The 24,991-nt window shown below is 40.2% G+C and overlaps 1 protein-coding gene across 1 annotated transcript in view; it reads left to right on the forward strand.

Moving 5' to 3' along the window:
* The window catches only part of Kcnh8 (potassium voltage-gated channel subfamily H member 8), a 427,312-nt gene that overhangs the window by 116,902 nt on the left and 285,419 nt on the right, over window positions 1-24,991 (forward strand). The window contains exon 2 of the mRNA XM_055614910.1: window positions 23,958-24,191. Coding sequence (XP_055470885.1) covers window positions 23,958-24,191 — 234 coding nt within the window. The remainder of the gene's footprint in view (window positions 1-23,957; window positions 24,192-24,991) is intronic.

Consider the following 24,991-nt stretch of genomic DNA (forward strand, 5'->3'; position numbering starts at 1 on the left):
CACACACACACACACACACACACACACACACACACACACACACACACCAAGCTTTCCTCAGCCACCCTGTTCTCTCTTGCAAACATTTCAAGCATTTCTAGCCTCAGCTTAAGTCACCTTGGCTCTGCCTGGCAATTTTTCTGTGTCTTTCCTCAATTGTTACCTTATCAGAAAATTTTGCTGATAATAACTTAAATTATGGTAATTCAAAATTCTTGGAAATAATTCCCAAGTTTTCTTGATTTTTGCCTTCCCAACATTTGTTATTATGTAGTTTACATTCCCTTTAATTTCTTGAGCCACTTTCCTTTTCTTCCTGCCTGCATCTCTTCTTTCATTCCTCTCCTCCTTCCTATATGCCGACACCTTTCTTTTTTGTTTGCTTCTCTTCCTCCCTCATTCATCCCCTCGTTTGTCCTCCTATTTCTTCCCTCCCTCCCATTCTTCTGAGATTCAAGCTACAATCAGCATTTTCTTGTATCATTTATTATAACATTAAGCTGTATTCCATGTCTGCACATCCCCATGTCTGAGATAGAAAGGATCTTGAGGATCATGTAATTTAATTCTTCTTTATATTTCAGACCCAGAGAAGAGATGTGGTTTAAGTGACTTAAACATCATCACACAGCTTTTATTTATTTATGTGTATATTTATGTATTTATTTACATAATTTTTTGAGTGGGAAATGTAATGTAGTGTATTTAAAGTAAAGACAAGATATTTCTAAAAATAGAATACATATACTCGTGATTTGGGTCTAAATTATGCCTAACCTAAAATCCAATGATCATCAGAGATGACATTTCCCATGACCCTGTAAGCTGCAGAACAGATGGCTTTTCTCGTTTGAATACAGTAAAGGTGTAGCTGTGTGTGTGTGTGTGTGTGTGTGTGTGTGTGTGTGTAGAGAAAGAGAGAAACACTCAAACAGAGAGACAGAGTAGATAGAGAGAAACACTGAGACAGAGAGACAGAGACAGGGAGTCAAAGAGAGACAGAGAGTCAGAATTAGGGAGTCAGAGAGAGAATGTACACTAATATTTAGTTGGAAAAAATACACACATACAGTGTATTTGTTGATAAGATACAAAATAAGAGGGACCACTTCCCTAGAGATCATACGATTGAGTGAATATTTATTCTTTTCTGTGTAGTCTTATATGTGAGTATATAATACGTTATAAATAACTAAAATAATAAACAATTAAATTTTAATACTCAGATTTTTGTTTTACGTTTATTTTCTTTTTTATATTAAAAGTTTTAGCTTTTTGAGAATTTTATTCATGAATATTGTGTTTCGATCATTTTCATCCCTCTCTTCTCTTTCAACTTCTCCATTGTCCATGACATTCATTATCTCTTCTTTAATTTTTGTTGTTACATGTATACACAGTATATATAGCACCTGCTGTACATGTGTGTAGGGCTGACCACTGGGATTCAGGTAACCTGACAGGAAGCTTGTCCTTGAAAAAAACCTGGTTCTCCCTATGTCAATAGCCACTGATTGCCTATGGTTCTTCATTTAGGGGTTGGACCTTGCAAAACTTCCGCCATCCACATTTTCATTTTCATTATGTACTATTGAGATTTCGTGGATGCTGCTCTCCTGTCATGACTGAAGGCACACGCTAGAAACAGACTTTCTGGTTCTCTCCCTCTTAGAATATTTTGTCCTCCCTTCCCTTGATTTTCTCTCAGCCTTACCCGTAGAGACTGCTTTGTACCAATTGGTGCTGGACACTCCAGTATCATTTTTTTCCTCTGCATTTTGACCAGTTGAGGCCTTCTGTAATATTCACCATTGATTGCAGAAAAAAAAAAAACAACCATTTTGATGAAGGGTGAGGGCTACATGTAAATTACTCACTATCAATGGAAAGAAGGAGGTTATAGTGTTATAAAAACAACTGGAGCAGCTCCTCATTAAATCAGGTGATAACTGAAAAGTTCAATCTGCTAGAAGTTTACATTAACTAGAAACTCAAACTATAGGGAAAATGGGGAAGAAATTTTATGGGCAAAGGTATTGAACCTGGCCAAAGCTGGAAAGAGCATTCTCAAGTGCAATTGGTCTGCCAGTGAAATCGTAGGCACTCCTGCAGGGCGTGATGGCGGCAGTCTGGGTCTCAATCCCAGTGCAACAGATCACCTTTCCGGATTTCAGCAGGAGAGTGGCAGACATGATTTTCTTTGCAAATGTGATTCTAGGTAATAGGACCAAGAGCGAATGTTAAACCCACATGTTGGCTGGGTTTTCACCCATCAGAGTGTAGCAAGGCTCTCACTGACTCGTGAGAGAGAGAGAAGTCCTGGGGCTGAGCAGGCACACCGTGGGAACTGTGCAGAAGGAGGTCAAGGATGGCAGCTTGATTTTGTTAACCTTCCAGACTTTGAGCTTTTACAGTTTTAGAAACTGTGATAGTTATTAAAAGTCTTTTATGAACCAAAGAAAACAAATAAAAACCTATTACTCAGAAGAGAATACCTTCAAGCTTTAAAAATCCAGAAGAGATATCCACAAAGATAGTGTCCCTTCCAGTTGGAACTAAGGAATATGACCTGATCATTAGCCCTTGGAGTAAAAGGTTTTAATTTTTTTAAAAAAAGAAATATTTATTTTCATTTTTGAAATGTGTGTGTGTGTGTGTGTGTGTGTGTGTGTGTGTGTGTGTGTATGGCTATGTGCAGGTGAGTGCAAGTTCTGGTAGAAGTGATAAGAGGTCATTGGATTTCCTGGAGCTGGAGTTACAGACTGTTGTGAGCTTATGCAAGAACAACTTAAACACTCTTAACTGCTGAGCCATCTCTCTAGCTCTATGATCTTGTCTTTTTAGATTTATTTACATTTTAGTGTATGAGTATTTTACATACATGTGTGTATGATATATATATATCATATATATATGATATATATGACATATATATCATATATATATGATATATATGATATATATATATATATCTCATACACACATGTATATATATACATGCATGCGTATGTACTATGTGGATACAGGAGCTCATAGAAACCAAAAGAGAACATCAGGTCCTGTGGAACTTGAGTGACAGATGCCAGCCATCACATGGTTGCTGGGAACTGAAGCAAGGTCCTTTATAAGCAGCCAGTGCCTGTAATAGCTGAGACATATATCTTGCCTCTGTGTTTGTTGAGTTGTCTTGTCTCAGCTGATGGTCCAAGGCCCTAGGCCTTAGAAAGTCTGCATTAGCAGACCTCAGATAAAATCTGGGAGGTGCAAGTGAAGGACAGGAACCAGAATGGATGAATTGGATATAGATCGTAGTGGGAGATGCTGTGCTTGGTGACAAGTGCTCCTTAGTCAGATCTGATTTAGTTCTCATGTAGCTGTCACCTGTTTAACATGGATACCTGTACCCACAAAGATAGTTTAATTTACTATTTATCACTGTTACGCTATTACCTTGTGTGGGCCAAAGTCCCTTTATCTATATTGACACCTTGAGATACTGTCTGAAGGCCAGAAGTTCAGTATACAATCTGCTGACCAGTAAGTATACAGTCTGCCTACTCATCCCGGGTGCTTTACTGAGCAGTGGGCCCTAGCGGCCTCTCCTTTGCCTGTTTGATCTACTTAGCTGTCTCCCTCCCACTCATCTTCATTTCATCAATGCAGAATCAGCACTTGTCTCTGGGCGGCTATTAGAGATGATTTTCTTCTGGCTCCTCCTTTCTCATAAAGTCCTACAGACCTCTTTTCTGCAGCCCCTTCATTAGAGTTTTGCGCTTTCTCTGTTTTGTTGTAACTACAGTAGACTACAGACCTTTACCACAGCCATTAAATGTCTGTAATTACCAAATTAGTTTAGACCTGTGCTTCCTGCTACAATTCACTTACAGTTATGACTTGTAAAGCTACCCATCTTTCCTGTTTAAGCTAAGACGATGACTATGAATCACAGAAGACTTGCAGTGGACAGATGAGGTTCTAGAAAATGCTGCCAAGATAGGAAAATCATTTGAATCTAATTAGTTCTGCAGAATATGAACAAAACTCAAATGAGAAAAAAATGCCAGTTTTCTAGTGTGCATTGAAAACTAATTTGTAAATGTGAGCTTCATAAACTCAAAGTCCTTTATATGTACAAAATAAATTAAATAACACACATATGGCAGAAGTAATCACTTTTGTTTTTAGCTCTACAAATATTTGAAGTAAGGAGCCTGCCCCAGTATTTTTAAAATTAAAAGTAATACTTGCTGAATTAAAGATAACTGCCAGCAAGAGCTAGATTGTGCTGCAGGAGAAACTAGGGATAAATTAAATTAAATATTTGGAGTATATGGGTATTCAATGTGTGGTAAGTTTCATTTGCTATATTCTGTTTAATCTGTTTTTCAATAGGGCAAATAAAATGAAGAAAAAAAGACCTTGTTTTTCACAGCAAAAAATATAATCATGTGCTTTGATAGTCTGCAGGGCAGAGCCTTTCAGAGGCCCTCTGTGGCAGGTTTCTAACTTGTTTCCTGTTTTCTTTTTCTTCTGATGTCCATCCTCTTTGCCTTTTGGGATGGGTATTGAGACTATCAAAGCAGATGCTGAGACTTATGGCCAACTGTTGGGCACAGTGCATGGAATCTTATGAAAGAAGTGGGAAATAGTAAGATCTAGAGAGATCAGGAACCCCACAAGGAGAGCAACAGAGCCAAAAATATTGAACACAGGGGTCTTTCCAGAGACTCATACTCCAACCAAGTACCATGCATGGAGATAACCTAGAACCCTTGCACAGATGTAGTCCATGGCAGTTCAGTGTCCAAGTGGGTTCCATAGTAATGGGAACAGGGACTGCCTCTGGCATGAACTGATTGGCCTGCTCTTTGATCACCTCCTCCTGAGGGGGGAACAGCCTTACCAGGCCACAGAAGATGACAGTGCAGCCACTCCTGATGTGATCTCATAGACTAGGATCAGAAAGAAGGAGAGGAAGACCTCCCCTTTCAGTGGACTTGGGGAGGGGCATGTGTGGGGAAGGGGGAGGGAAGGTGGGATCAGGAGGGGAAGAGGGAAGGGTTTATGAGGGGATACAAAGTGAATAAAGTGTCGTTAATAAAAGTTAAAATAAAAAAAATATAATCATGTGGGTGGTCATAGATGAACAATGAAAAATTTTACAAAGGTGTAAAATTTAAATCAATTAGCTACATAGTTGGTAATTTTCATTTATTTAAAGAAACAAAAGTACACTGATTGAGTTTTTCATGGAAAACTTAGCCACTCCCTTTCACTCCAGCTCTCCTCTGTACCTTGTCTGGGCAGGGAGGCTGATGTTTGTCTGTTGTTCAGTCGTGAGACAACTTTCTCCTTCTCTATCCTTTATAGAAGAAGGGAAGAAGCTGGGCTTTCCCATGATGCTCTTCGATAGGGTAAGGCAAGGTTTGTATTTATAAAAGCAAGCTATGTGCGACAGATATTTATTTTATTCAACTGCAACAGATTGGTCTGTTCTGACTCAGGCAGGTCTCAGGAGCAGCAGCCTGTACTAGCCAGCTCCAAAGCAGACATGAATAATTTCTGTCATCAATGTAACAAAATGCCTGCTGGCAACAACATGAGAAAAAAAAAAGCATTTATTTTGGGTTAAGGTTTTCATGGGTTTAATTTATCACGGTGGAAACTGTAGTGGCTTGGTTTGTCATGGTGGAAGCTGGTAGCACATTTATATTTTGGTTGGCCAGGAATAGGTAGCATAGGTTGAAACAGAGTCAGATTATCAGCCCCATCTCTGTCTGTGAGGCCCTACCTTGTTTGGGCTTCACACCTTCTGAAAATAATGCCATCATCTGGAGACCAAGACTTCAATTCTGTGAGGGGAATGTTCAAACCATAATTAGCCCATTTAGAACCCCAGCAGATCTTTGATGACCAGAAGGCTTGATTCATGCACATGGTTTTCTTCATTAAATGGGAGGGCCTGGTAACTGCATGCTTTATACAGAAGACAGAGCTTTGTTTAGCATTAATTACCTCTCTTATTGTGATCAATCTCTCTTTCTTTTTCTGGTCTTTTTTTAAGATTTATTTTTATTATTTTGTAATTATGTGTTTGTGTGTACCTGTGTGTGTGTGTGTGTGTGTGTGTGTGTGTGTGTGTGTGTGAGTATGGTGTCCATCGGGGCTGGAAGTGGCATTAGATACTGTTGAAATGAGTTATAGGAGGTTTTGAGCCAGCATGTGGGTGGTTAGAATGTAACCTGGGTCTTCTGAAAGGGCCTGTAATGCTCTTAACCAGGGAGCCTCTCTCTGAACATCTCAGAAGTCTCGGCTGAGGCTGAGGGTGCTGCCCAGGGCTCCCAGTGGCAGCTTATCAATGGTATTTTTGTGTTTGTTTGGCTATGTGTTTCTTTGTGGATCAGAAGAAAGCAACATATCATCATAAAGAAATATAATTACTGCTTTCCAATCCACCCCAGCACTCAAGGTTTAACTGTGACTTTTAGTGTCACTGAGTTTTCTACTAACATTGGTCTTTCTGGAATAACAGTATTTTAAAATATTAAATTATAAGTGAAGGACTGAAGCCAGCAGTGTGACATTGTGAAGCTTGCCCTGGGTGGGATACAAATTGTAAGGACTGTGGGAGACTCCCATTTCAAATTTATCATTTGTTTTTAAAGAATAATAATGAGAAACCTGTCAAATATAAGTAATTTTCTAAATTTTGGCAGAGGACAGCCTGAGAACTTTAGCTTGTAGCCAACATCATTAATCTAACACATAATGCCATCATCCTTAGAAAAGATCCAATCAACCCTCCTGAAACCAACAGAAAGTGCAAAGATGATGACAACTTTCTGACATCATAGACATTAATATTCCATCTTCAGCAGTGAAGGGACCTCTAGAGATGACCATGTTCAGTGTCATCAGAGACACACAAGTCGCCTTGGCTGGCTCTTTATACAAGACTAATTATTATTTTTCCTTCCTTGACACTGAGTCCTATGTACCCTGGCTGACCTCAAACTAACTGGGTAGTCAAGAATCACCTCAAACTGAGTGGTGAAATTAAAGGCACGCAACGGCACGGTGCCCAGTTTTATGGGGTACTGGTGTTTGAAGCCAGGGCTTTCTGCATGCTAAAGAGCATTCTATCAAATGAGCTGCTGCAGCAGTGACTTTCCTCACTGCTGTGACAAAACACGTGACCAAAGCACTGAAGGAAGGAAAAGTTTATTTTGTTTATAATTACAAAGGAATTCCATAGTCACAGCAGTGGGCGAGTGAGGTGGCTGGTGATACCACATCTTTCTTCCCTTCCTTCCTTCCTTCCTTCCTTCCTTCCTTCCTTCCTTCCTTCCTTCCTTCCTTCCTTCTTTCCTTCCTTCCTTTCTCTCTTTCTTGTCTTAAACCACATCCCACATATTAATGACCTTCATATTTAAAATGAAACTTCCTACCTCAAGGAGCTCAACCTAGAAATCTATCACAGAAATGCTCAGGGACTTCTTTTCTTTTTCATTTTTTTTAAATATTTTTTTTATTTATTTATAATTTATTTACTTTGTATCCCAGCTGTAGCCCCCCCCCCCCCCCCACAGGAGGTAAGTGATCAAAGAGCCAGTCCCTGAGGTCATGTCAGAGACAGCCCCTGCTTCCCTTACTAGGGAGCCCTTGGAGACTGAGTTGCCACGGGCTATCTCTGTGTAGGGGGTCTAGGTTATCTCCATGAATGGTCCTTGATTGGAGTATCAGTCTCAGAAAAGACCCCTAGGCCCAAATATTTTAGTTCTGTTGTTCTCCTTGTGGACCTCCAGACCCTTCCGGGTCATTCTATCTCTCCCTTCTTTCATAAGATTCCCTGTACTCTGCCCAAAGTTTGGCTATGAGTTTCAGCATACACTTTAATACCCTGCTGGGTAGAGTCTTTCAGAAGTCCTCTGTGGTAGGCTCCTGTCTTGTTACTTATTTTCACCTTCTTTCAATGCCTATTCCATTTGCCTTTCCGAATGAAGATTGAGCATCTTAACCCATGTCCTCTTTCTTGCTTAGCTTCTTAGTCCTGGAGAGATCAAGGATACAAGGCACTTACCTAAACATGGTAAAGGCAATATACAGGAAAAGTATAGCCAACATCAAACTAAACAAAGAGAAACTTAAATCAATCCCACTGAAATCAGGGACAAGGCAAGGCTGCCCACTCTCTCCATATCTCTTTAACATAGTTCTTCAAGTCCTTGCTAGAGCAATAAGACAAATAAAGGAGATCAAGGGGATTCAATTTGGAAAGGAAGAAGTCAAAGTACCACTATTTGCAGATGATGTGATAGTATACATGAGTGACACCAAAAATTCTACCAGGGAACTCCTACAGCTGATAAACACCTTCAGCAAAGTGGCTGGAAACAAAATTAACTCAAAACAATCAGTAGCCCTCCTGTATACAGAAGACAAATGGGCTGAGAAATAAATTATGGAAACAGCACTCTTCACAATAGGACATAAAGTACCTTGATATGACTCTAACCAAGCAAGTTAAAGACATGTATGAAAAAAACTTCCAGTTTCTGAAGAAATAAATAGAAGATATCAGAAGATGGAAAGATCTCCCACGTTCATAGATTGGCAGGATTAACATAGTAAAAATGGCCATCTTACCAAAAGCAATCTATAGATTCAATGCAATTCCCATCAAATTACCAGCATGATACTTTGCAGACCTGGAAAGAAAAATTCTCAACTTCGTATAGAATAACAAGAAACCCTGAATTGCTAAAACAATCCTCTACAGTAAAAGATCTTCTGGAGGTGTCTCCATCCCTGATCTCAAGCTGTACTATAGAGCAACAGTGGTAAAAACTGCACCAGAGACTTCTTTTTAAAGTGAGCTTAGACTCTGCTACATTGGCAATGGACGTACCATAGCAGAGATGCTACACAGGGGTAATGAAACATTTGGGCATGTTTAAAACATGTGGGCAAGAATAAAACTGAAATATCTGTGTTTGCTAATTGCCCTTTACAGAAAAACGAGAGGTAAAGGGTCAGAACTTGTCTATTTTTCTTCTCTTCAGGTTATGTTAACATAAATACTGAAGGACTAAAGTTTAAAGAGAACAAGTATCAGAGATATACTTCAGAGATAGATAAAGATTTAGACTACCAAACCCTGGACTTATTGTCAGAAAGCACTAAGGATATATAGATTTCTCTTCAATGACATAATTATCTACTGATTATTCTGTTGCTTTGACTGTCTCTGAGGTACGCATTTGAGCAATCATTACATTAAGTGCTGATGTTATTATTTTTAAACATTTGAGGCTGTAGGGAATGTTTAATTAGATATGCTTAAACTCCTTGAACATGTTCTATTCAGCCTGAGCTTTTAATGCTCCAGCATTAGTTAGTTTGTGTTAAACCAAACACTATTTAGAAAGAGTAAAACAAACCAATGCCTCTTTTTTTCTAAAGTTTCAGTTGACCTCACTCAGGATGGTCTTTTTTAGTTCCATCCATTTGCCTGTAAATTGCATGATATTTTTGTTTTTAATAGCTGAGTAGTATTCCATTGTGATGCTTGAATCTCAGCTGAGAAGAGGAAATAAATTAGTTATCTGAAGTAGATGGGAGGGAGCTGTGTGACAGAGGGGGTGGGGAGGGTAATGAGGGTGGGTAACAGGTGTGAGGAGGAGGGGGTATGGGCAGTGGGGTGAGATGCGTTGGAGAGTTTGAAAACTGGTAAGGTAGCATCTTTGGGACAGAGGAGGACCCCTAGGAGTCTATGGGGATGATCCTAGCAGAGATCCCTAATAGCAGAGGACATGGAGCCTGAAGTTGTCACTTCCTGTAGCCAGGTAGGATATCTAGTTGAGGGAGGATGACATCATCCCACCCATAAAACCTTCCAGCCCAAATTTGTTCTGCCTATAAGCAGTGTAGGGATAAAGGTGGAGCAGAGACTGAAGAAATGGCAAACCAATGACTGGCCCAACTTGAGACCTGTCCCATGGGAGAGCGCTAGCCCCTGACCTCTTAATGATACTCTGCTATGATTATAGACAGAAGCATAACTGTCTTCTGAGAGGCTTCATCCAGTAGCTGATGGAAACAGATGCAGAGATCCACAGTCAAACAATAGGCTGAGCTCAGGAGTTTTGTGAAAAAATAAGAGAAAGGATTGAAGGAGCCAGAGTGGTCAAGAATCCTCAAGAAGACTTACAGAGTAACCAACCTGGGCCCACAGGAGTTTACAGAGACTGAGCCACTAACGAAAGAGCATGCATGGCTTGGACCTAGACCCTCTACACATATGCAGCAAATGTGCAGCTTGGTCATCATGTGGGTCCCTAATAATGAGAGTAGGGGCTGTCTCTGACTCTGTTGCCTGCCTTTGGATACCTTTCCCCTAACTGGGCTGCCTTGTCTGGCCTCAGAGGGAGAAGATATGCTTATTCCTGCTGTGACTTGAAGTGCCAGGGTAGTTTGGTACCCCTTGGGGGTCTCCCCTTCTCTGAGAAGGAGAGAATAGAATGGGGGGGTGCGTGAAGAGAGGCTTGAAGGCAGGACTGGGAGGAGATAAGGGAGGGAGCTGGGATCAGACTGTAAAGTGATTAAATAAATAAAATTTTAAAAATTCAAAGAAACCCTTTGAATGAACATGGATGTATTAAAGATCTGAGTGCAAAATTCCGATGAACTTTTAAGTTTAACATAAGATTTCTTAACAGTATTGACCTTAAGGCTGTGGTTCTGGGTCCCTTGGGATATACACTTGCTGTCTATTGCTACAAGAAATGTATTTTTCAGTAGGAATAGTTTTGAAGCATTATGATACACAGGGAAGTGAATGAGATTTGAAACCAGATCATTTGAATAGCAACTATATTTGTCTGCTTCCTATGAGACTCTACAGTTTATCTATGCAAAATATTTTGGAACAAAGGAAGTAAGTGGCTTCCATAGTTTTGAAATGTTGACTTTTTGGAGGACATTACAGAGAAAACTGAAAGATCAAGACTGATTTAGGTGATATCACCAATAAATGATGTCTATAGTAAAACAAAATTTTACTTTTAGTTGAGAAACTGGAAGAGAGAAAAGAAAGCTTTTTTAAAAATTTTTTATTAATTACACTTTAATCATTTTGTATCCCCCCATAAGCCCCTCCCTCCTCTCCTCCCGATCCCACCCTCCCTCGCCTTTCTGCATGCATGCCACTCCCCAAGTCCACTGATAGGGGAGGTTCTCCTCTCCTTTCTGATCTTAGTCTATCAGTTCTCATCAAAAGTGGCTGCATTGTCCTCTACCATGGCCTGGTAAGGCTGCTCCCCCCTCAGGGGGAGGTGATCAACCAGCAGGCCAATCAGATTATGTCAGAGGCAGTCCCTCTTCCCATTACTATGTAACCCACTTGGACACTGAACTGCCATGGGCTACATCTGTGCAGGGGTTCTAGGTTATCTCCATGAATAGTCCTTGGTTGGAGTATGAGTCTCTGGGAAGTTCCTTGTGTTCAAATTATCTTGTTCTGTTGCTCTCCTTGTGGAGTTCCCGTCCCCTGCAGCTCTCACTATTTTCCACTTCTTACATAAAATTCCATTCACTCTGCCCATCAGTTGTCCATCAGGCTCAGCATCTGCTTTGACAGTCTATACTGCAGAGGCTTTCAGAGGCCCTCTGTGGCAGGTTCCAAGGTTGTTTCCTGTTTTCTTCTGGCTTTCAGAGGCCCTCTGTAGCAGGTTCCGAGGTTGTTTTCTATTTTCTTTTTCTTCTGATGTCCATCCTCTTTGCCTTTCAGGATGGGGATTGAACATTTTAGTTAGGGTCCTCTCTTTTGCTTAGTTTGTTTAGTTGTACAGACTTTAGTGGGTTTGTTCTGTGTTGTATGTTTATATGAGTGAGTATATACTATTTGTGTCTTTTTGCTTCTGGGACAACTCACTCAGGATGATCCTTTCCAGGTCCCACCATTTACCTGCAAATTTCATGATTTCCTTATTTTTCATTGCTGAGTAATACTCCATTGTATAGATGTACCACAGTTTCTGCATCCATTCTTCAGTTGAGGGGCATCTGGGCTGTTTCCAGCTTCTGGCTATTACAAATAAAGCTGCTACAAACATGGTTGAGCAAATGTCCTTTTTGTGTACTTGAGCCTCTTTTGGGTATATGCCTAGGAGTGGTATGGCTGGATCTTGAGGAAGCACTATTCCTAGTTGTCTGAGAAAGCGCCAGATTGATTTCCAGAGTGGTTGTACAAGTTTACATTCCCACCAGCAGTGGAGAAGGTTCCCCTTTCTCCACAACCTCTCCAGCATGTGTTGTCACTTGAGTTTTTCATCTTGGCCATTCTGATGAGTGTAAGGTGAAATCTCAGGGTTGTTTTGATTTGCATTTCCCTAATGGCTAATGAGGTTGAGCATTTCTTTAAGTGCTTCTCTGCCATTCGATATTCCTCTACAGAGAATTCTCTGTTTAGCTCTGTTCTCCATTTTTTAAGTGGATTACTTGGTTTGTTGCTTTTCAGCTTGTTTAGTTCTTTATATATATTGGATATGAGTCCTCTGTCAGATAAAGGGTTGGTGACGATACTTTCTCAATCTGTAGGCAATCGCTTTGTTTTGATGACGGTGTCCTTTGCTTTACAGAAGCTTTTCAATTTCATGAGGTCCCATTTATTGATTGTTGCTCTTAGAGCCTGTGCTTTTGGTGTTCTGTTCAGGAAGTTTTCTCCTGTACCAATGAGTTCTAGGGTATTCCCTACTTTTTTTTTCTAGCCGATTTAATGTGTCTGGTTTTATGTTGAGGTCTTTGATCCACTTGGACTTCAGTTTTGTGCAGGGTGATAAGTATGGATCTATTTTCCTTTTTCTACATGTAGACATCCAGTTGGACCAGCACCATTTGTTGAAGATGCTATCTTTTTTCCATTGTATGGTTTTGACATCTTTGTCAAAAATCAGGTGTCCGTAAGTGTGTGGGTTTATTTCTGGGTCTTCTGTTCGGTTCCATTGATCCACCATTCTGCTTCTATGCCAGTACCATGCAGTTTTTATAACTGTTGCTCTATAGTACAGCTTGAGATCAGGGATGGAGATACCTCCAGAAGATCTTTTATTGTAGGGGATTGTTTTAGCAATTCTGGGTTTCCTGTTGTTCCATATGAAGGTGAGAATTTTTCTTTCCAGGTCTGTAAAGAATTGTGTTGGCAATTTGATGGGAATTGCATTGAATCCGTAGATTGCTTTTGGTAAGATGGCCATTTTTACTATGTTAATCCTGCCAAGCCATGAGCATGGGAGATCTTTCCATCTTCTCATATCTTCTTCTAATTCTTTCTTCAGGGACTTGAAATTTTTTTCATACAAGTCTTTGACTTGCTTGGTTAGGGTTACACCATGGTACTTTATGCCATTTGTGGCTATTGTGAAGGGTATTGTTTCCCTAATTTCTTTCTCAGCCCTTTTGTCTTTTGTATACAGGAGTGCTACTGATTTTTTTGAGTTAATTTTGTATCCAGCCACTTTGCTGAGGGTGTTTATCAGCTGTAGGAATTCCCTGGTAGAGTTTTTGGGGTCACTCATGTATACTATCATATCATCTGCAAATAGTGATAATTTGACTTCTTCCTTTCCCATCTGAATCCCCTTGATCTCCTTCGACTGTCTTATTGCTCTAGCAAGGACTTCCAACTCTATGTTGAGATATGGAGAGAGTGGGCAGCCTTGTCTTGTCCCTGATTTCAGTTGGTTTGCTTTAAGTTTCTCTCCATTCAGTTTGATGTTGGCTATATATAGGCTTGCTGTATATTGCCTTTACTATGTTTAGATATGTGCCCTGTATCCCTGATCTCTCCAAGACTTTAAACATGAATGGATGTTGGATTTTGTCAAATGCTTTTTCAGCATCTAGGGAGATTATCATGTGCTTATTTCTTTCAGTTTGTTAATATGGTGGATCACATTGGTGGATTTCCTTATATTGAAACACCCTTGCATACCTGGAATGAAGCCTACTTGGTCATAATGGATAATATCTTTGATGTGTTCTTGTATTCGGTTTGCAACTATTTTGTTAAGTATTTTTGAATCAATGTTCATAAGGGAGATTGGCCTGAAATTTTCTTTCTTTGTTGAGTCTTTGTGAGGTTTAGGTACCAAGGTGACTGTGGCTTCATAGAATGAATTTGGTAATATTCCTTCTGTTTCTATTTTGTGGAATAGTTTAAAGAGAATTGGAGTTAGCTCTTCCTTGAAGGTCTGGTAGAATTCTGCGCTGAAGCCATCTGGTCCTGGGATTTTTTTGGATGGGAGACTTTTGATGACTGCTTCTATTTCTTCTGGGAATATAGGACTATTTAATTGATTTACCTGGTCCTGATTCAGCTTTGGTAAGTCAAATCGATCAAGAAAATTGTCCATTTCATTTAGATTTTCAAATTTTGTGGCATATAGACTTTTGAAGTAAGTCCTAATGATTGTTTGGATTTCCTCAGTGTCTGTAGTTATGTCCCCCTTTTCATTTCTGATTTTGTTGATTTGGGTCGTGTCTCTCTGCCTTTTAGTTAGCTTGGCTAAGGGTTTGTCGATCTTGTTGATTTTCTCAAAGAACCAGCTCTTGGTTTCATTGATTCTTTGAATTGTTTTATTTGTTTCTAATTGATTGATTTCAGCCCTGAGTTTGATTTTATTTCCAGCCGTCTACTCCTTTTTGGTGTGTCTGCTTCTTCTTTTTCTAGGGTTTTTAAGTGGGCCATTAAGTTGCTTGAATGAGCTGTCTTGAATTTCTTCTTGAAGGCACTTAGTGCTATGAACTTTCCTCTTAGCACTGCTTTCATTGTGTCCCACAAGTTTGGGTATGTTGTGTCTTCCTTTTCATTGAGTTCTAGGAAGACTTTAATTTCTTTCTTTATTTCTTCCCTGACCCAGCTGTCATTTAGTAACAAGTTGTTCAGTTTCCATGTGTGTGTAGGCTTTTTGCTATTTCTGTTGTTGTTGAAGTCCAGCTTTATTCCATGGTGGTCAGACAAGATACAAGGGATTATTTCAATCTTCTTGTATTTGTTGAGGCTTGCTCTGTGACCAACTATATGGTCTATTTTGGAGAAGGTTCCATGAGGTGCTGAGAAGAAGGTAAATTCTTTTTTTTTTGGTCTTAAAGTTCTGTAAGTGTCTGCGAGGTCCATTTGATTCATGACCTCTGTCAGAGATATTGTTTCTTTGTTTAATTTCTGTTTTGTTGACCTGTCTTTTGTTGAGAATGGGGTGTTGAAGTCTCCCACTATTAATGTGTGGGGATCTATATGTGGTTTAAATTTTATCAAAGTTTCTTTTACAAATGTGGGTGCTCTTGTATTTGGGCCTAGATGTTCAGGATTGTGATATCTTCTTGGTGGAATTTTTTCTTGATGATTATGAAGTGTCATTCCCCATCTCTTTTTATTAATTTTGTTTGAAAGTCTATTTTATCAGATATTAGAATGGCTACTCCTGCTTATTTCTTGGGTCCATTTGCTTGGAATGTCGTCTTCCAACCTTTACCCTCAGGTAATGTCTATCTTTGTGCCTTAGGTGTGTTTCTTGTATGCAACAGATTGCTGGGTTTTGTTTACACATCCATTCTGTTAATCTGTGTCTTTTTACTGGAGAGTTGATTCCATTGATGTTGAGAGAGATTAATGACCAGTGGCTGTTCCTTTGATTTTGATGTTGGCTGTGGTCATAAGGTTGTGTGCTTGGTTGCTTTTTGTTTTACTGTAGTAAAGTTAATTATTTCCTGTGTTTTCTTGACAGAAGCTAATTTTCTTAGGTTGTTTTTTCCCTTCCAGTGTCTTCTGTAATGCTGGATTTGTGTGTAGGTATTGTTGAAATTGTTTTTTTGTCATTGAATATCTTGTTTTCTCAGTCTATGAGGACTGAGAGCTTTGCAGGGTACAGTAGCCTCAGCTGACATCTGTCTTCTCTTAGGGTCTGCATGATATCCATCCAGGCCCTTCTGGCTTTCATAGTCTCTGTTGAAAAGTCAGGTGTGATTATAATGAGTTTGCCATTATATGTTACTTGGCCTTTTTCCCTTGCAGCTTTTAGTATTTTTTCTTTGTTCTGTATACTTACTGTTTTGATTATTATGTGGAGGGAGGATTTTCTTTTCTGGTCAAATTTGTTGGGTGTTCTGTAGGCCTCATGTATTCTTATTGGCCTCTCCTTTAACTTGGGGAAATTTTCTTCAATGATTTTGTTGAAAATATTTTCTGGGCCTTGGAGAAGGGAGTCTTCTTTTTCCTCTATACCTATTATTCTTAGGTTTTGTCTTTTCATATTGTCTTGGATTTCTTGGACGATCTGTGTCAGGAATTTTTTGGATTTACCATTTTCTTTGACAGATACATTGATTTCTTCCATTGTATCTTCTACCCCTGAGATTCTTTCTTCCATTTCCTGTATTCTGTTGGTTATGCTTACCTCTGTAGTTCCTGTGTTCTTCCTTAAATGCTTCCTCTTCATTATTTCCTCCATTTGTGTTTTCTTTAATTTTTCCAGTTCTATCTTCAGGTCTTGAGTTGTTTTGTTTACTTCCTTCACCTGTCTGATTGTATTTTCCTCTTTTTCTTTTAGTTCCTTCAGCTCTGTTTCTTTTATTCGTTTCAGTGATTTAATTATTTCTTCTCTGAAGGCCACAGACTCTTTGGCTGCATCTTCCCGTATTTCTTCACGGATGGCCATAATCTGCTTGTCTTTAACTTCCTCCATTTCTTTACGGATAGCCATGATCTGTTTGTTTTTATCTTCCTCTAATTCTATACGTATTTTATTTGTTTCCTCTATTATCTTCTTCATCAGCATAGATGTAAGGTCATCTTCTTGATTTTCTATTATGCTGCGTTGTCCAGGGCTGTTCCCCCCTGGATAGCTGGGTTCTGGAGATGCCATATTGCTCTGTCTTTTGTTGGTTGAGCTTTTACGCTGACCTCTACCCATTGGGCTGATTTAGGTGTTGGCTGTTAGTTTCTATGCTTCCTGGAGTCCTGAGGTAGGGAGAATCCCCTTGGCTGGAAGATGATTTTTCCTGAAGGAGTCCTCCTCTGCTTTTTGGTGATGGTCACTGTATGGCCAGTGTTTCTCAGGAGTTGCCACTGTTCACCTCAGGTTTATAGCCCTGAGTAGTAGCTGTGGTCTTTGTTAGGCAGGGGGGGGATCTCCTCTTACCCATAGAAATTCTCAAGACAGCTGCCCCACCGCTGGGTTTCTTGTTATACATTTAGTGTGCTACTGCTCACTAAATTTCCAGGTACAGTCCTCTTGAAGAAATTGCTGATTCTCTAGCTGTGGGGTTTTCTCCCAACAGGGAAACTCAGTCTGTTATCCTGGGGCACACAGTTCTGTCCGGGAAAGTGAGAGGTGCACTCAGCAAGTCTCTGGGCCAGACTCTGAGTGCTCTGCTCTGGGCCTGGAGAATGTGCACCTAGGTTGAGTTGGCACCTGGGGGCGCTGCTCTGGTATGGAGGTTGGGTGCCTCACTCTGGACCAGAAGCTGTGTGTCCCTGTCTGGGATGGTGGCTGCAGGCACTGCTCTGGTCCAAATGCTGTGGGTGCAGCCCTCTTGAAGGACCAGGGATTCCCACAGTTTTGACAGTCTAGCTAGGGATAACTGGTTGATCCTTGGCACAGTATCTGAGGGCTGCTATAATGGCTCTCTGGTTTTTGTAGGTCTGAGGATGTAGCTGTGTGTCCCAGTGCCCTAGGGGAACTTAATAATGGCGGCTGAGCACAGAGCTCCTGCCTGCATTAGATCCTAGAGTCTGCGTGAATCCAGGAAGTCTTTTGGTGCTGGGTGTCCTAAGCGTTAGAGTTGATGATCCCCTCCGCTGGGGGTTTCCTCCTGCCAGAGACACCCAGTCTTTGCTTTGGGGACCGCTGTTCTGTCTGGGGTGGCGAGTAGAACCCACAGGCACAGATGCCTCTTGTGGCTCCGCCTTTCTGGCCGTTCGGAGCCTTGGCTGCTGCCTAAACTGGGTAATTTCCCCTAGACCGTTTCGGGGTGGGGGTGTCGGCTGAGTGCTCTGAGATCAGACCAGCCATTTCCCTCCCTGTGGGTTTGCAACTGCCAGTGAAACACAGTCTCTGGTGGCCTGGTGCCCTGGTGCCCACAGTTCTACCTAAGGCGGCGAATCAGGCGTGCAGGCAGGGCTCTGTGCAGGCGCCTGGGTCCCGGCTCTGGCTCCGGGCTGGCTCCTGGGGCACCCGCGGAACCTGAGTCTTTTCCAGGGAATGTCTGGGTAACCTGAGGTTGGTCCCAATGCTCCGTGGGGTTATCTCTTGACTGGGAAATCCAGTCTATGGTGTTGTGGGCCCACAGTTCAGTCTGGGACCGTGACCAGATCGCGCTGGCGTGTAGCTCTGGGCTGTTGACCAAGCGCCTGGCGGAACCGGGATCTCTTCCGAGGTTTAGCCTGGTGAGTTAAAGCTGATTGAATCCCCCACCGTGGGGTATCCTCTCACCTGTGAAACACAATCACTTGTGTTTTATGGCCGCGAGTTCTGATTGCTGGTCACTGTGACAATCCTGCTGTGCTGCTCCTCAGAATGAGAGTCCTCCTGGTACCGCCATCTTGCCCCGCTGAAAAGAAAGCTTTTAACAGTTTCCTCATTGCAGGCTGGGGAGACCCTCAATAGTTAGCATTTGATCAGAATTTGGATTCTCAGAAACCATGTGAGTGCTGTGTAGCTTGCCAGCTAGCCTGTAACTCCAGCCTCTGAAGGGAGAGCCAGAAGAGTCGTACAGAAAAGGTCTTTTATCAGCAATATCTGAGACCTTGCCTCAATAAATACTGAAGAAACACTGGAGGAGGACTCCAGACATTACCTCATACATGGCTGTAAACACTCACACACGTGCACTCCTTTACATGAAAATATGTAAAATATGTGCACACCTTCCCCACACAAAAATGGAAAAAGACAAATAATTACTAGTTACACCTGGTGGAGAGGAAACTGCTCTTTTCAGTTAAAAAAAATCATGATAATGTAAAACAACTTACCAGGCAGACTTAGTTATAAGCTTTAGTGTTGCATTTTGGGTGGGTAATGAAAGCTTACTATAGCTAATTTTTATTATCTTAATATAGAGCAACTCCAAGGGTTAAAGGAATCAATGACGACTTCATGCAATGTTTGCCTTTTCTGCTTTCCATCTTCTATTCCTCCACATTGCTTTTATGCTTAGGAATAAAGAATTGGCTATCTTTGTTTGAGTGGGGAATTTGGAAAGTCCACCCAAATGGCCTGGATGTCTAGCAAACACTAGATTCTTCCTGCTGGTCTATGAAAATATTCTACTAGGAAGCCTTCAGCCGTAGTCAATTGCCTGGTATGTAAATGTGTCTTTTGATTTACTTTCACTGTCAAAGCAAAAACACACAAAACGATGACCTAAAAGCCAGCAGAGAACAGCTTTCTGGCATTCAGATGCATATCACACATGTATAATTGATTCCTTGAAAGGTTAAATACCCTGAGTCTATGTACAAATAGTGGTATGGCAGTGATGAGTTCCTAACCACTATGGCCCTAGCTTTGTTTTACATAATTCTAAAGTAAATGCCATGTTTCTTCTTTGGGAATTCCAGGATTGGTATTCAGAAAAGCATATGTTCCAGTGTAGATAGCAGGATGAAGGAATGACACTCTCTAAACAGAAGGCCCATTCATGTGGCCAGTACACTAAGCTTTCCAAAGCACAGACAGACACTACATTCTCTTTGGAATTGAAATGCAATTATATATTGAGGACAGGTGCTAAATATAAACATAGAAGGCCAAGGATATTCCTTTATTCTTGCTCTGTTTTTTTTTGTGGTATATTTGCTGGAAGAATTAGCTACTCAAACACACTATAATCCGTAATTAAAATACACAGATCCAAACGCTTGGCAATACTTCATCATCTCTTCAGCTTATTAGAATTCTAAAGCACTAGTCTTTTCTTATATTTATAAACAATTACAAAGATGCCATGGAAATTAATTTAAAGATCATGCCATTAAGAGATATGCAGAACAAAATAACATTGCATAAACCTTTAAAATGAGAAAGGGGGTAATATGTTTGTTTTAGTTAGCTTCAGCTGTCAGATTTACAGCCTAGATTCATCCATTGAGAGCAGAACCCTTAACTGAGGAGTTTCTTTTATCAGGCAGGCCTATGGGCATGTCTATGGGAACTGTCTTGATTGCTCATTGAAGTAGGAGGGCCAGACCACTTAAGTCAGCACCATTCTAGGTATGCATGATCCAGAAAGTCAGTCAGAAAGTTATAGTCTTCCATCTTTTCTGCTTCAATTCCTTTTACGATATCCCAAAGATTGTGAGCTGGAAGTGTAAACCAAACAAATCCTTTCCTTTTCAAACTAATTTTGATCAAAGTGTTCTATCATAGCAACAGAAAGGAAACTTGAGCAATGTTACGTAATGGATAATAAGGAAATAGAAGATAAAAATAAGGATTATTATTGTAAGCATTCAAATTATGAGTTTTTATCTAGGAGAAAAAGGACAAAAAACAGCATATTGTATAAACAAGTTTTTTTTTAAATTAACCAAAATTAACAGCTATTACACTTTTTTGAAAAAAAATTATACAATTTTTGATATTTTTCTAAATTTTTAAAAGTTGTAAAGACAAAAAAAATTTCCAAAACATAGTAAAGAGAAAGCACAAATTAAAATGCTTAAGAAGTGTGTTTTACAGCCATTAAAGGAAATCATGAAATTTTCAGGCAATGGATGGAATTGGAAAAGATCATCCTGAGTGAGGTAACCCAGAAGCAGAAAGATACACACGGTATATATTCACTTTATAAGCGGAAATTAGCCATATACTATAGGATAAACATACTAATATTTACAGACCTAAAGAAGCTAAATAACAAGGAAGACCCTAGAGAGGGTGCTTAATTCTCATTAAGAAGGGCAAAAAAACGATAGACCTCTGAAGCAGTAAAAGAGAGAGAACAGGACAGGAGACTACCACAGATGTCCTCTAAAAGACTCCACCTAGCAGGGAATTGAAGCGGATGTTGAGACTCACAGCCAAAATTTGGGCAGAGTGCAGGGACTCTTATGGAATAGTTGGTGGAAGAAAGATACGGACAGGACAGGAACTCTATAAGGATACCAACAAAGTCAAAAAAATCTGGGCCCATGTGGTCCTGCAGAGAATAATGCATCAACAAAGAACCATGCATGGGGAGGACCTAGACCCCCTGCTCAGATGTAGCCCATAGGCAGCTCAGTCTCTAAGTGGGTTCCTTAGTAAAGGGAACAGGGACAGTATTTGACATAAATTCAGTTTCCTGTTCTTTGATCACCTCCCACTGGTGGGGTGGCCTTACTAGGCCCCAGAGGAAGAAGATTCAGGCAGTCCTGATGAGACCTGATAGGCTAGGGTCAGAAGGAAGGGGAGGAGGGCTTCCCCTATTAGTAGACTAGGGGAGGGCATTGGGGAGAGGAAGGAGGGTGGGAGAGTGGGACCAAAAAGAGATGAGGAGGGGTCATAACTGGGATACAAAGTGAATAAATTATAAAAAAAATAATTAAAAATGTTGAAAAGAGTGTGTTCTAGTAATAATCATACAGTGAATGTAATAATCTTAGGTCGAAGGGTTCATGCTTTACTTTAAAAATGTGTATAGATCATATACAAGAAGCACTTAAATCATAAATCCCTAGAAAATAAGAACATTTGGCCAGACACGCTCTAGCGAAACTGCTGATGCTATGCGAATAGTGGCAAAGTTGACTTCAGTAGAAAGCGTGGTATCTATCCTCCATTCCCATTCCTGCTTCCTTTTTCACCCCTTGACACATCTACATGTAGAAATCTGTTCCCAACAGTCCAGGACTTCTCACATGCCCTTTTCATCTCTTTTTGTCCTATTCCAAGCTAACCATTTTCAAAGCCTGGGGTTGTTTACATTCTCAACTTTATAAGTTATTATTCACTGTGTATTACTGATTCAGAACTTAACATGGCACTGTTACTATTTATAACTATGCATTTCTTTAATTAAACTATATCATCTTAAAACCGTACCATATTTTTATTCACATACACTATTTTCCTTTACCCTGAATCTTACTGTAGGGTTGAACCTTATGTCCCTACACTATCCTACAGAAAGTTAATGAATACATGTCAAAGATCTTTTGAAAAAAACACATGTAGAAAGTAAAGCAGTTGGCCTTAGTGGTTCTGTGAATCGCCTCCTCCTGACTGTGCTAGGGATTCCACACGGCCTATGGTAGCATGCCACCCTAAGGGCAAGATCGCATACAATTTGTGCATTTACACCTTGGGCCGTGTCCACTACTTAATAGTCAGTAAGTGTTACTGTGAAATGTAAGATATGATATCAGTCTATGATAATCTAATCTACTCCCATGGCTTCTAAAGATAGCATGTGATTCAAAGTCTCCAATATTGTTATTATCCAGCTCCTGCTGGAAGAGAGAGAAACTGACTGGGGAAATTGATGAACCAGAGAAGTACAGATATAAATACTGTCACTATGAACGGTAGTCTCAGAAAAGGCTGGCTGAAGCAAAGCAGAGAGAACTGTTTACAGAAACCAACCACAGGTACTGATGAGGAGATGGGACGGCATGGAGTGGATGTGCCTAGTTTATCCCACTGGTCATTGAGAAGTGGCCACAGAACCTTCTTTCTATTGACATGAGAGAGCTGCCCCCTGCAAACCTCTCTGAAGCATGGTGTTTCATAGTAGATAATATATGAAGAATTTTGTTTAAGTCTAAGTCCATATACTGTGGATGCAAAATAGAGTATATGGATTTAGAGTTACACAAAATTCTTCATATATTCTCTACTGTGGATTGAGACTAGAGTGTATTATAAAATACAGATGCATCCTTTGTGCCCAAAGCTACTCTCTCTAGAGACAAGCACAGATTTCACATGCTGCATTAACATAAGTGTGTCTGTGTATATATGTGTGCAAGTACATATGTATATACGCATACCTATATGTACATACAGTCATATAATATTTAGTTTATTTACTTGTATTTTAGACAAAAGTTCCATGTAATAATATATTAAATATAATAAATCTGACTTTTTCATATAACCTCTCATTCATAGTTATTTTCCTTTTCAATTTTATTATGTTTAAATCCTCCACTTCAGATGCTACAGTCAGTATGTTACATTTATTTTTTGTATGGATGGATAAATGCTTTTGGAATAGTGTTTACTTCATTCTAAACCCTAGCATTCAACAGGCAAGATTAGAGATGCCTATCTTGAAGCTAAGCTCTAGCATGCATCACCTTTTCCTGTAATTATGTGGTCTACCCTTCAAAGTTCATTAAAAATCTTCCTTCTGCCACAACTTTGTGTCATTTTCCCAGACATGACTCACTCCTAAATCCATGCCTCAGGATCTGCTTTTGAGATCATGCAATTCAATAAAATGGGTTCAACTCATGGCAGGAGCTACCACTGGAGGCATCATCCTTACTGCCACACAGAGGGTGAGTGGCTTGGGACAGGCTGATGGCACATGAACCAGAGTCAGGATCTAGGCAGCATTGGTCAACTTTTAGAAATGAATTTTGAAAAATGGACCACATATTTACAGGAAAAGGTAAAGCATGCTAGGGCTTCAAGACAAGGCATCTCTAATCTTGCCTGTTGAATACTAGGGTTTAGAATGAAGTATAAACTATTATAAAAATCATTCATTCATCCATACAAGAAACAAATGTTCCATACTGACCTTAAGCATCTGAAGTGGAGGATTTAAACTGCCCAACCAAGCCTGGCACTCTCCTTCAAGGCAGTGAAAGAAAACACATACTTTAATCACCATGAGCTGAGCATATGCCTGAAATTTTGTCTTAAAGAAGAGATTTAAATGGCTGAATGTCTTCTCCTTGTTTTCTCCAGATAGCAACTTCATCCTGGCCAATGCCCAGGTGGCGAAGGGTTTCCCCATAGTCTACTGCTCTGATGGCTTCTGTGATCTGGCTGGATTTGCACGAACTGAAGTCATGCAGAAGAGTTGCAGTTGCAAGTTTTTGTTTGGGGTGGAGACCAATGAGCAGCTGATGCTTCAGATAGAAAAGTCCCTGGAGGAGAAGATAGAGTTCAAAGGAGAAATTATGTTCTATAAGAAGAATGGTGAGTTGTCTTGCTTTGGTGCCTACTGGAGGGATCACTAGCTGCTTTATGTCCACTCCAGCTGAACAGTATTTCACATGAATACAGTGTTTGGGCAAAGTTTCACCAATGACATGGATGATGCCTCTGTTTTTATCACTGACAGCATAAACCATATTTAACATTATATTTAGAATTAAAACTATCATATCAATATTTAGCTGAAGTAACATGTTAAAAAAAAAAAAAAACCTCTCCGGCTTTCTTGGTGGGCTGGCTAGGTCGTCCCACCAAGGAGAAGTGATCAAGGAGCAGGCAACTGAGTGCATGTCAGAGACTGTCTCTTCTTCCCTTAATTAGGGACCTCACATGGAGACTGCTTTCTCTGCATAGACCCTTTCTCACTACTGTCTGAAAATTTAAAGACAAAATGAGACAAAGTAGAGTCAGTGCAGTACTCAAACTACCAGTGGGAAAAAAGTCAGCTCTTTTCCTCTGATACACTTCTATGAGTCTTTTCTCAGTGAAAGAAGATCTAGAGCTGGGCATGGCATCTGAGGTGCTTACATCTCAGGTGAGAGCAGTTGTTGCTGGCTTATGGGTCCTGCAATTGCCAGGAATCTAAAAGGTTGCACATGGGACGAATGCTAAATGGAGGATTAGAGGAGGTTATCTTTTCATCTTACTACCACAAGCCCGTTGGTTGTAGCCAAGTATGTAGATAGCAAACTAGGCAACATATCTCTAGTCTTTCTTTCTTTCTTTCTTTCTTTCTTTCTTTCTTTCTTTCTTTCTTTCTTTCTTTCTTTCTTTCTTTCTTT

Source organism: Psammomys obesus, unplaced genomic scaffold (assembly GCF_907164565.1).
Source record: "Psammomys obesus unplaced genomic scaffold, mPsaObe1.curated_primary_1811, whole genome shotgun sequence".
NCBI lineage: Eukaryota > Metazoa > Chordata > Mammalia > Rodentia > Muridae > Psammomys > Psammomys obesus.